The sequence below is a fragment of the Dipodomys merriami genome, unplaced genomic scaffold (assembly GCF_024711535.1).
Source record: "Dipodomys merriami isolate MVZ:Mamm:240054 unplaced genomic scaffold, mDipMer1.0.p SCAF_19, whole genome shotgun sequence".
In the NCBI taxonomy this organism is placed as follows: domain Eukaryota; kingdom Metazoa; phylum Chordata; class Mammalia; order Rodentia; family Heteromyidae; genus Dipodomys; species Dipodomys merriami.
The window spans coordinates 17,585,419-17,597,927 of NW_027203270.1; the positions used below are offsets into that span (position 1 = coordinate 17,585,419).

At 45.9% G+C, this 12,509-nt stretch overlaps 1 protein-coding gene across 5 annotated transcripts in view; it reads left to right on the plus strand.

The window, feature by feature from the left end:
* Positions 1-3,320: 3,320 nt before the first annotated feature.
* Positions 3,321-12,509, plus strand: part of Mprip (myosin phosphatase Rho interacting protein) — a 145,863-nt gene continuing 136,674 nt past the window's right edge. For 3 of the 5 annotated variants that reach the window (XM_070027539.1, XM_070027538.1, XM_070027537.1), the window contains exon 1: positions 3,321-3,805. In XM_070027539.1, coding sequence (XP_069883640.1) covers positions 3,683-3,805 — 123 coding nt within the window. In that variant the 5' untranslated portion in view covers positions 3,321-3,682. The remainder of the gene's footprint in view (positions 3,806-12,509) is intronic. The other 2 variants (XM_070027541.1, XM_070027540.1) reach the window with 2 other exon arrangements.

Here is a 12,509-nt window from a genome sequence, read left to right on the forward strand (position 1 = left end):
TTAGAATAATATATATAAACTATAAAAATATATTATATGCATATATATATATATATATATATATATTTCTTTTTTTGTTGGTTGTGGGGCTTGAACTCAGAGCCTGGCACTGTCCCTGAGCTTTTTTTTTTTTTTTTTTTTTTTGCTGGTTGTGGGGCCTGAACTCTGGGCCTGGGTACTGTCCCTCAGCTCTTCAGCTCAAGTCTAGTGCTCTACCACTTGAGCCATAGTGCCACTTGTGGCTTTTTCTGTATATGTGGTGCTGAGGAATCGAACCCACGACCTCATGCATGCAAGGCAAGCATTCTATCACTGAGCCACCTTCCCAGCCCTGTCCCTGAGCTTTTTAAGTTAAGGCTAGTGCTTTACTAGTTTGAGCCACAGCTCTACTTCTGGATTTCTGGCAGTTAATTGGAGTTAAGAGTCTTATGGACTTTCCTGTCTGGGCTGGCTTTGAACTGGGATCCTCAGACCTTAGCCTCCTGAGTAGCTAGGATTATAGGCGTGAGCCACCAGTATCTGGTGAATCATAGTTTTATCCATTCATTGCTTGCTGGGTATTTATCGGATACCTACTCTAGGCTCAGCACTGAACTGGGCAGGGATAATGCAGTAGTAACCAAGACCCAAACTTGTCCTCAGGATGCTCATACTAATGAAGTTTGAGCACTTATTCTGTTTCCTCAACATTGCCTAAATTAATTCCCACAGCCCTTGCTGACCCTATTCTACTTTGGATCCACCTTCTCTATGCTCTGCTTTCCTGATGGAACCTGTTTCTAGACTTCTGCTTCTCATTCATTCTCCTGATCACCAGCCCTAACCTAAGTACTTGGTCAAGAGAATCCAAAGTTAGGCTGGGTATGACTCACTTATTTAACATGTGTTCACCTGGGGTTCTATCCTCAGTATTGAAAACAAAACAAAATAAAAGGGAGACACAGCACAGCTGAGTATGTCGCCCAGGCAGCTCTAGTGGCAGCCTTGAATCTTCACTTACCATGGGTCTATAATTATGTCAAAAGGAAGTTCTTCATCTCTCCTGAGATTCATGATCATCTTCTGTCAAAGATCAGCACACTTTCTAGCACACCTGTCTCTCCAAAGAGGCTGTACTTGCACCATTCATTCATCCTCCATCCTGTGTTGTTCTGTTGATAATCAGACTCACACTAGCATATGGAGGACTTGGAATGGTACCTAGCTAGCCCTGTTCAGTAACACATATTGGTCTCAAGGCATTAAGCCTCTTCCCTGATGCCTTTCCCACCACTTTCTTCTGGCTAGGTCTTAGTTAGCTTCCCTCTGGGTCCAGTCAGTGCCTCTTCTGGGAGTTTCCCATGAGGCCACCTATGAGAAAAAGGGATTCTAAGCCTGGGTTCCAAAGCTTCTCAAATGGAAGGTATCTGTTTATTTCCTGATTTAATGTGGCCCCAGCCACTTGAGTATGGACTTGTGTTAGGCAGGCAGCTTCTAGATCTCCCAATCATATTCTTTTTTATACCTCCAGCTATGTCCCCAGCCCCTCCTGTCTGTGTCAGGATGTACTGATGAGAGCAGAACATATAAGCATTTTCTTAGTGAGGTGGCCTTTGCTTTGGCCACAAGACATTTTTATTTTAAAACAAGTTGTTCATGCACATCATACCAAATCTAAATGGAACAAAAGGGCTTAGAATGAAAATTTAAAAGTAGGTCACTTCCCAACCACCCAGTTCCCTTCTCCAGGGGGCCACCATTTGTATCATTTTCAGACATTCTGTGCAGGCAAGAATTGGCAGCGTCCTTTGCCATCCCCTTGTTTTATTTTGTAATAAGGAAAAAGAAAAAAATAAAAAAGTTTCAAGAATAGTTCAATTAACACCTTTCCCCCCAGATTCACCAAGTAATGTTTTGTCACATTTTGTGAAAAATTTTACAAGCACTACATTCTTTAAGGCTTGCAACTGCATCAAATCATGTGGATTTTATGCAATCATGTGGGTTGTGTACAAGTGGTCACTGAAGACACTAGTCAAGGTAAAAGATGTCCAAGACCAGGGAATTGAGGGGCAGGGCTGGGCGTTCCTCCTTCAGGCTGCAGGTGGACTTTTTCTCCCATTCCCTTTACAGGAGAAGCATTTTTAAGAAGTAAAAATCGACTTCCCAGATGATCAGTGGAAAAGTACACCACTCTGGAAGCATCCCTACTTAGCTCCTAAAGCCTTCCCTTCCCATCCCCTAAGCAACAGCTGCTGCCACCACAGGCTCCAATGTCACCTCTGCTGTGAAAGCTGAGTTAGCTCACCCTCTGTTTTAGAACTCAATAGAATCACAACTGCCAGCAGGTTGAGCTTGGAACTCAAGGCCCTAGGTGATCTAGCCCTTACCAAATCCCTTTACCCTCTTCTTTCCTGCTCCTTTCCCCACCTCTAGCCACCACCACGAACCTCTTATTACCTGCTTAAATTCACCATTTAGTTTCTCGGAAGCCATTCTAATTCCAGTGTTGTCTCTTGAGCAGAAGCCTGGCATTGGAGGTCTGGAGTGACAGCTGGGTCCCTTACTGGCAGAGTGACCTTGCACAAATTACTTCATGTGTCTGAGCCTTAATTTGCTCAAGCACATAATGAAGGTAAGAATGCCTAGCTCAGGACCTGGCAGAGAGTCAGCATTCACTAATGTCCCATAATAGAACTGACAGCTTTTCAAGGCTGCTGACATCTTCTCTTAGTCATCCCTGGACAAACTACCTCTATTACCCAACTTCTCTGTGCCTCACTTTCCTCATACATACAGTGGGGATGATCGTGGAAAGGTTGTGGAATGTTTAATAAGTGTACGGAGCACTTGGAAAGGTACCTAGCTAGTTAGCAATAAACTGTGGACTACGACGATCAGGTCTAACACACAGTAGGTACTAAATGAATCTGTTCCATCCGGGTGCGAAGGCTGTGCACCGGAGAGAAGGCCACACTGGAAGCAAGGGGCTTGCGGAGAGTCCCCCGCTAAAGGTCCGCTCTGCTCTTCCTCCTCAGCAGTTCCCTGCCCGGTCCTGCAGCTGTCAGGGCCCTGGGCCTCGGCGCCAGTCCACCAAACCTGAACGTCCCATTCCGACGCCCCCACCTTCCCCCGCCAGCACAAGTTACCTTGCGCTCGGTTGCTCTTGGCCCCGCCCCCGGCGTCCATTGGTCCAGAGGTTTCTTTGTTAGCGGTATATAGCAGCTTCCATTGGCTAATGGCGCTGCCGGTCACACGTGTGACCCCGCCCCACCCCGCCCCGCGCCGCCCCGCCCCGTGTGCGCGCGGCGCCCCGCTCCCATTTGCAGCGGCCGCGGGCGCCCAGGGAAGCAGCGGCGACGGTTGCACGACCAGCGGGCTGGCGGCCACCGGCGCCTAGGAGGCGGCCGCGGCGGAGGCATCGGGCCGAGGCCGCGTCCATGGGCCCGCGGCGGCAGGGGGGCGGCGGCGGCGGTGGCGGTGCGGGCGAGCGAGGGGTGGCGCGCGCGCTGTGAGGCCGCGGCGAGCAGGCGGCGCCCGGCGAACCCGCGGAGAGGCCGGGCCGGGCCGGGCCGGGCCGGGCCGGGCCTGAGGCGGCCGTCTGGAGATGCGGCGGCGGCCGCGCTGAGCCCCTAGGCTCCTGGAGCGCGCCGGGCCGGGCCGTACCACCGCCGCCAGCGTCGCGGCCGCCGCCGCGCCAACCATGTCGGCGGCCAAGGAGAATCCGTGCAGGAAATTCCAGGCCAACATCTTTAACAAGAGCAAGTGTCAGAACTGCTTCAAGCCGCGCGAGTCGCATCTGCTCAACGACGAGGACCTGACGCAGGTGAGCGGCGCGGGGAGTGGGGTGTGGGGCAGGGGGGGAGTGGGCGGGCGCGCGGGGGCCGCGGAGCCCGGAGACCCCCGGGGCCTGCGGGGCGGGCCCTGGAGCGCCACCGGGAAAAATTAAAAAAAAAAAAATGGAGCAGGAAAAATGCGTGTGTGCTGGGGGATGGGGCTGGGGATGGGGGCGGGAAGAGTATTGATAGAGTCGGGACAAAGGGAAAATCCTCAAGTATGCCGAAAAATAACATCCTTTCTCATTCTCATGGCTCTGTGTGATTCATGCTTTTTGGGTGACTCAAAGAAAAAAAAAAGGCCTGTTTTCTCTTGGTAGAAACAAAGCACTTGGGGATTGTTTGCCGTTTGGCAGGACCCCCCCCCCCCCCACACACACACACTTTCTGGACTCTTGTCTTGGAACTGGACTCAGACTTATCCACCGCAGAGTAGCTTGGGATTGGCTTTTGACAAGATGGGAAGTGGGCTTCCATCTTGTGGAACCCAGCTTGTCCCCTCTTTCTAAGTCATTGTCACCGCGGGGGGGGGGGTGCGGGCAGGGACGGGATGCTGGATAGAGGTGGAGGGTCTTCAAGTCTGGGGAAGAGGTTCTTGCTGTTGAACTTAAGCCTGAGAGATTTTTGTGGAGAGGAGAGCTGGGGTCTATCTTCCTCTTTACCTTGTTCTCCCAGGTATTGGTTTTGTAGCCCAGGAGTTCAAGAAACCTGTGGGTCCTGGGGAAAGTTGGTTCACGCCTGTTGGCTTCATTTGCCAATTGAGAGGACTTTGGAATAGGTAGTAGCCCCCCACCTTCCATCGGAGTTACAGACATTAGGAACAGAGTGCTGGATTGGCTCCACTCTGGAATGATTTAGGAGATGGAGGACAAGGCCCCCAAGGTTTGGCCTCAGTCTTCTTTGGACTCTCTGAACCCCTGCTCTGGTTGCTCTCCACACCCCTGGTGTTGAGGAATCTGTGCTTTATTTGTCCCTCTACCCTAGTCTCTATCTTCTCTTGAGCTTGCTTCTCTGTGTAATGCACAAGGCCAGGAAGCTCCCTTTACATTCCAGTCCATGGTGACCTAGTTGTTGCCACTCCTTTCAGAAAAGAACCCCTTAGACACAAAACATTGCTTTGAAGTGTTCTTGCCTAGCTGTTTTTAATGCCATTTTAAGTGCAGACAGTGTTTGACTGTTTACAGGCAGATTGGAGTAGGGTGGTAGGGCAGAGGTTATTGGCCTAGGACATGATGCTTTTCTCTGAGATCTGTTTTCCAGCAGCCAGGAAATGAACAAGAAGCTTAATCAAACTCTCTAGCCCTCAAAGTCATAGTTGGTGGGGACACCAGGGGCCTTAGTGACAGGCTGGGGTGTACAAGGTATACTGGTGAGCAGTAGAGGTAGATTTTTAAGTAAGAAAGATGTGCTTCTCTTCTTTCCTATGGATGAGATGTTCTGGGAAGAAGTTTCTGGGGTGACTTGCTTGTCACTTTCAGTGGTATGACCTTGAACAAGTCCCTTTACCTCTGTGTGTTTTTGTATCTGTAAATTAGTAAAACTAATTCCTGGCTCACTTCCATGGAGCTGTTGGGAAAAGCAACGAATGATATTTTATCAGACTTTTTCCTCTTACAGTTTAGCAAATCACCCACAGAATAGTCAACTTTGATTTTTAAAAGTTTCTGGGCTTGGCAAAGGCTGTTTTGAGAGGGACTTATGAGTTTCCTGGTTATTCTAAGTAACTGCCCAAATTGGTAAATCAGGCATATAACCACCTAAGTTCTGTTTTCTGATTCTTAAGCTTAGATAAACTAGAGTGGAATTTGTTTGAGCCAAAACTATTAACATTAAAAATTGTTGATTATTAATTGAATTCCAGGGGAGAGGCAAATTTAAAGTACTGTACTTTTGCACTGTATTCAGAGTTGAGTTGTGGGTGTTGAAACAGGCCTGAGACCTCCAGGGCACAACTGGAATGGTTGTTTCTGAAATGAAGAGTGGGGTTATTTGTATGAGGAGAGATTAGCCCCATCTTCTACCTCCAGGGATCTTTCAGGAAGAAACTGCTCTTGAAAGGAGAGAAGGGAGACTAGCTCTTGCCAACAGCCTTCACTGCTGCTCTCTGCATCCGGCCCTCCCCCCAGCCTCTTGCTCTCATCCTTCTGGCTCCATTAGAAAACCTCAGCCAATCCGTTCCCATCAGTCTCCCCCCAAACCTCTGCTTCCTGCTGCCCCTCCTGCCCTGAGCTTATTTTAGACTGTCCAGGCTGGAAGATACATCATCGATCATGAAGGCCACCCCCCTCTTTAATAGGCGAGGACACTGAGCCCAGGGAGGCGGAGACAGCTTTTGCTCTTGGGATGTCATCTTCCCAGGGGCGGACATTCCTTAGAGGGCTCTGATTTGAACTTTATTTCCTCAGCTGTGGGTTTTGTTTGTTTGTTTTTCCCTTAGAGAGGTACAGAAACCTCTTCCAGGGCCTGTATTGTGGCATCAGACCTGGAAAGAACTTAGAGATCAGCCAGTCTAACCACTTCCTTTTACCGGTGAGAAGACTAAATCCTGGAGAAGGGAAGCAGTTTGGCTAATAAAAGGGCATAGCTGGGGCTTTTAAGCCCTGTTCTTTTCCCTGACTCTATTGAGTATCTACAATGGCTGTCCTGAGATCACATTAGAAAAGGGAGGTCAAGGGTGGTTGTGTTGCAGAAGGTGTTGGTTTAGAATTCCATGTTTTTTCTCATGGGAATTAGGCATGATCTGGGATACATAATGATAGGTGTCATCCTTATCTTCCCCTCTTGCAGTCCCGCACCTCTGTTTCCAGGGTAGCATTTCCTTTGCTTCAGTCCTCTAGTGTATTTCTCTGTATTGGACTAAAATAAATAAATCTATGAATTATTTACCTGAGCTGTGTATATGCTTTGAAGTTTGTTTTTCCCTGTGGAACAATATGACTGAGGTCTTGTTTCGTTTCCTGGTATTACACACAAAAATAGAAAGCATTTTGCATATACCATTAGGATATATGGTAGTTTAACCTATTCCCCTACCAATAGACATCAAGGTTACTGATCAATTTTTCTGTTACAAATAGTGAATGCTTTAGTGAACAGCTTTGTAATGTTTTTGGTCATATGGTGTGTGCGTGCGTGCATAAATGCAAGTATTTCTTTGAGGGCAGATACCTAAAAATAGAATAACTGGGTTGACATCAAGCCCATTACATTTTTTTTTAAAGCAGATACCACTAAATTGCCTTCCAAAAAAGGCTATGTCATAACATTTCCAGGACTGGATATTATCAAATTTTTGTTGTTGTTGTTGCTGTTGTTTTGTGTGTGTGTGTCCCAGTATTGGGACTTGAACTCAGGACCTGAAAGTTGAAAGTTGTCCCTTAGCTTTTTTTGCACATGGCTGGTATTCTAACACTTGACCTACAGCTCCACTTGTGGCTTTTTGGTGGTCAGAGAGACATCTCATGGACTTTCCTTCCTGGTCTGGCTTTGAACCATGATTTTCAGATTTCAGCCTCCTAAGTAGTAGTTTAGGATTACAGCCATGAGCTGCTGGCACCCAGCCAAATAATTTAAGTAATTTCTAGCAAGGTTAGCCTCTCCATAATATTTATGGAGTATTTTAAAAAATTTGTTTTGTGCATTGCATATTTGTATTTGTCCATTTTTGTTTAGGGTTATTCCCTGCTCTCATTGATTTGCAGGCACTGTCTGATTTTGTAATCTTCCTATAAAAGGAAAGATGGTAAATATTTTAAGCTTTCCTAGGCCATATGATCTCTGAGAGGACTGTGCAACTTTGTTGTCATGGTGTAAAATGTCCTGTAGACAATACATTAATGAGTATGGCTGTGTCCCTTGTTTTTCCTTTTTTCTTTTTTGTTGGTTGTGGGGCTTGAACTCAGGGTCTGGGTCCTGTCCCTGAGCCTCTTTGTACTCAAGGTTAGAGCTCTACCACTTGAGCTACAGTGCCACTTTTGGGTTTCAGTGGTTAGAGATAACAGTTTCACGGGGGTACTTTTCTGCCCGGCTGTCTTTGAACTGTGGTCCTCAGACCTCAGCCTCCTGAGTAACTAGGGTTATAAACATGAGCCACAATAAAACTTTATAAAACAGAATTGTCAGGTTTGGGCCCATGAACCATAGTTTGCAGTGAAATGAGATTGGGTCTGATTTCTTCTGAGCTCTCACTCCTAGACTGATTGTGCCCAGATGATATCCTGCTACCATTACTGCTGGGGTCAAAGAGTGGAATCTCTGACTTAGAAGTGGGCTAGGACTAGGTCCCTGTAAAGCATTTCATGAGGGTTCCCTTTCTTCAGGGCACAGGAGCCATGAGGAAATGTCATCCCATCCTTTCTTAGAAGATTTGTAACTTATTTGTGGGTTGGTATATAGATAATGTATCAAAAATCCCAGAGGCACAAAATTCCGAAATGGATACCAGGGATGTGCAAGAATGCTCAGTGTCGCCGGGCGCTGGTGGCTCACGCCTGTAATCCTAGCTACTCAGGAGGCTGAGATCTGAGGATCTCGGTTCAAAGCCAGCCCGGGCAGGAGAGACAGTGAGACTCCTATCTCCAATAAACCACCAGAAAACCGGAAGTGGCGCTGTAGCTCAAGTGGTAGAGCGCTCACCTTGAGCTGAAGAGCTGAGGGACAGTGCCCAGGCCCAGAGTTCAAGCCCCACGACCGACAAAAAAAAAAAAAAAAAAAAAAAAAGAATGCTCAGTGTCATTAGTTATCAGGAAAATGCAAATCAAAACCACAGTAAGAGAAGTGGAGCTGTGGCTCAAAGTGGTAGAGCACTAGACTTGAGCAAAACAGCTTAGGGACAGCGCCCACACCCTGAGTTCAAGCCCCATGACTGACAACAACAACAAAAACCATAGAGAGATACTATTTCATACTCATAAGGATGACTAACAAAAGAATTTTTTTTTTTGGGGGGGGGTCCGGTCGTGGGCCTGAACTCTGGGCCTGGGCGCTGTCCCTCAGCTCTTCAGCTCAAGGCGAGCGCTCTACCACTGGAGCCACAGCGCCACTTCCGGGTTTTTTTTCTTATGTGGTGCTGAGGAATTGAACCCAGGGCCTCAGGCATGCAAGGCAAGCGCTCTACCACTGAGCCACCTTCCCAGCCCCCTAACAACAGAATTTAACAAGTGAAGATGTTAAGAAATCAGAACCTTCATGCCTTGTTGGTGGGACTAAGATAGTGTAGCCACTGTAGAATACATTTCCACAGTTCTTCAAGAAAGTAAATGGACACAGTAATTCTGTGTCAGCAAACAATTCCACTCTGAGGTATTTGCCAAAAAGAATTCAAACACTTATATGTGGATGCTCACAACAGCACTCTTTACTGTAGCCCAAAGGCGGCAGTAATCCAGAAGCCTATCAGTAGATGAGTGGATATACAGTTTGTGGTTATATCCATTAAATGGAATATCTTGGAGAGTTACTATAGCATGGCTGTACTTAGAGACGTGATGCCAAGTGAAAGAACCACACAGAGAAGGTCACATAGTGCATGATTCCTTCCATGTGAAATTTCTACAACAGGTAAACCAGTAGAAGTACAGAGCAGGCCAGTAATTGCTATATTGGGGGAAGGGTGCTAAGGGGTGATGTTAATGGGATTGGGGTTCTATTTTGAGGGTGATGAAATGTTTTGGAACTAGATGGAAGTGTTGGTTGCACAACATTGTGAAATGCTACTGAATTGTTCATTTAAAGTGGTTAATTTCATGTTCTGTGAATTTTACCTCAGGTAGTTTTGCCTTGGAATGTACAAGAATCACACCCTATATATCCCATACCCAAAATGGCATCTGAAGTGAATATCTGATTTTTTCTAGAATGTGGACTAGGAATTGGAAAACTTTTTTTCTTTTTTTTTTTTAAAGGAATATAAAACTGTTCACCATTATTTACAATAAAGTAAACAATATACAGTTGGGTAACATTCTGATTACTACAAAGTTGTTTCTCTGGCTTTTGTGGAATCGGCAACCCAGTACTGAAAAAAATTGAGCTTACACGTAAGGAATGAGTTGGGGTAAAGAAAAAGCATGCAGGTCAATAATTATAAAATTTTGATCATTTAGGCCAGCAAGTCGTAAATAGTCGAAATCCCTAACCAGTTGATTTTACATTTCCATGAGCTGAGACTTAGATTATGACCCATGAACTTTTAGTATACAGATTCCAATATTCTGTTAAGGAATGCCCACTACAGAAACTTTTAATGAAAGCAAAGCAAAATTTGTCTTAGTTTTCTCATCTGGGTGAGGGACGTTGTTGGTAGTGATTTTTTTCCTTTCAAGAAGTTTTGCAAACCTACTGCATTTGTATGTCTATGGCAGAGGCAGGAGGACCTAAAGTTTGAGGCTGGCCTGGCTACCTAGTAAGTTCAAGGCCAGCCTGAGCTGCCTAGTGACCCTGTCTCAAAAAACAACAAAAAACTAAAACAAGGGCCAGGGATGTAACTCAGTGGTACATCATTTATCTACATATGCAAGGCTCTGGGTCTGATGCCCAACACCTTAAACAAGCAAAATCTCCAAATGGAAAACTTTTTTCTTAAAGGGCCAGATAATAAATATTTTAGGTATTATAGGCAAACAGGTAAAATCCAGCCATTTATATAGGCACTTACATAATCCTTTAAAAATGTAAAAGGGTACTAGGCAAGATAGCACATGCCTATAATCCTAGCTCATGGATCGTTGAGGCTGGACCAGCCTGGGCTGCAAAGTGAGACCCTTGCTCAAAAATATGATAAAAATCAGGCTGGCAATGTGGCTTAGTGGTAGAGTGCTTGCCTAGCATGCATGAAGCCCTGGGTTAGGTTCCTCAGTACCACATACACAGAAAAAGCTGGAAGTGGTGCTGTGATTCAAGTGGAGGAGTGATAGCTTTGAGTAAAAGAAGCTCAGGGACAGTGCCCAGGCCCTGAGTTCAAGCCCAGGACTGGCAAAAAACAAAACCAGACATTCTTAGAAACTGGGCGTCGATGGTTCACACCTGTAATCCTAGCTACTCAGGAGGCTGACATCTAAGGATCGCAGTTTGAAGCCAGCCTGGACAGGAAAGTCTATGAGACTCCAATTAAACAACAAAAAGCTGGAAATGGAGATGTGGCTCAAGGGATGGATAGAATGCTAGTCTTGAGCTTTAGCAAAAAAAAAAAAAAAAAAATCTCAGGGACAATGACCAGGCCCAGAGTTCAAGCTCCAAGACTGGCACCAGAAAAAAAGCAAGAACAACAGAAAAACAAAAACCATTTTTGGTTTCAAGTCTTAAAAATCATATAGTGGCCAAGTGCTAGTGGCTCACACCTATAATCCTAGCTACTCAGGAGACTGAGATCTGAGAATCATGGTTCGAAGCCAGCCTGGGCAAGAAAGTCCGTGGGACTCTTATCTCCAATTAATTACCAAAAAACCCACAGAAGTGGAGTTGTGGCTCAAGTGATAGAACACTAGCCTTGTGCAAAAAAGCTCAGGGACAGTGCCTAGGTCCTGAGTTCAAGCCTTAGGACTGGCACGCCCCTCAAAAAACCCCCAGACCCTCCAGAATCCCCAAGATGGTGGACTAGATTTGGCTATAAGACATTAGACTAGCTCTGTCCAAATGAGCTATAATGGAAGGTACATATGTAGTTTAAAATTTTGTAGTTGCTCCATTAAAATGTAAAATAGGAGAACTTATTTATTATTTAGTGCTGGCCTGAGGTTTTAACTCAGGGTGTGGGCACTGTTCTGGAGGTGTGTGTGTGTGTGTGTGTGTGTGTGTGTGTGTGTGTGTGTGTGTGTGTGTGTGTGTGTGTGTGTGTGTGTGTGTGTGTGTGTGTGTGTGTGTGTGTGTGTGTGTGTGTGTGTGCGTGTGCGTGTGTGTGCGCGAAGCTAGTACTCCAACACTTGAGTTACACCTCTACTTCCAGCTTTTTGTTAGTTAACTGGAAATAGAGTCTCACAGACTTCCCTACCCTGGCTGGCTTTGAACCATGATCTTCAGATCTCAGCCTTCTGAATACGGAGCTAGGATTACAAGCATGAGCCACCAATACCCAGTTTATTATATTCAGAATACTGTAATTTCAACATGTAAAGAAGTAATGATGTTCATATTTTTCCTTATGGCCCTGATTCAGATCAGATCAGAGAGCCACTGACATGTTGGTACCTACTGTGCTAGTCACAGTTGGGGCCTCCAAATCAGGCCTTCCTGGTGGTGGTCTGATGAAGGCTCTGCAGTTGGAGGGTTCTGGCATTGCTGGTTTTCTTGTACCTACTACTCCTTCCCTTGCTCTTAGTGTCACTTTGCCAAGAAGTGTGTGTGTGTGTGTGTGTGTGTGTGTGTGTGTGTGTGTGTGTGTGTGTGTGTGTGTGTGTGTGTTGGAATTGGGGCTTGAACTCAGGGTCTCATGTCACTCAGATTTTTCTATTCAGCTGCTTCTCATGATTTGTATTCTATGACTTGAGCCATATTTACAGTCCAGCTTTTTGTTGGTTAATTGAAGTCTCAGTAGCGTCTCTGCCCAGATGGGCTCTAAACTGAGATCCTCAGATATTAGCCTTTTGAATAGCTATTTGCATGAACCATTGGTGCCCAGCTTGAGGGTTCTAAGTGACAATCTTCTTTGAATTCCTTTGGGTAAAATATTTGGGAAGATGTCCTTAAACTATGATCCCT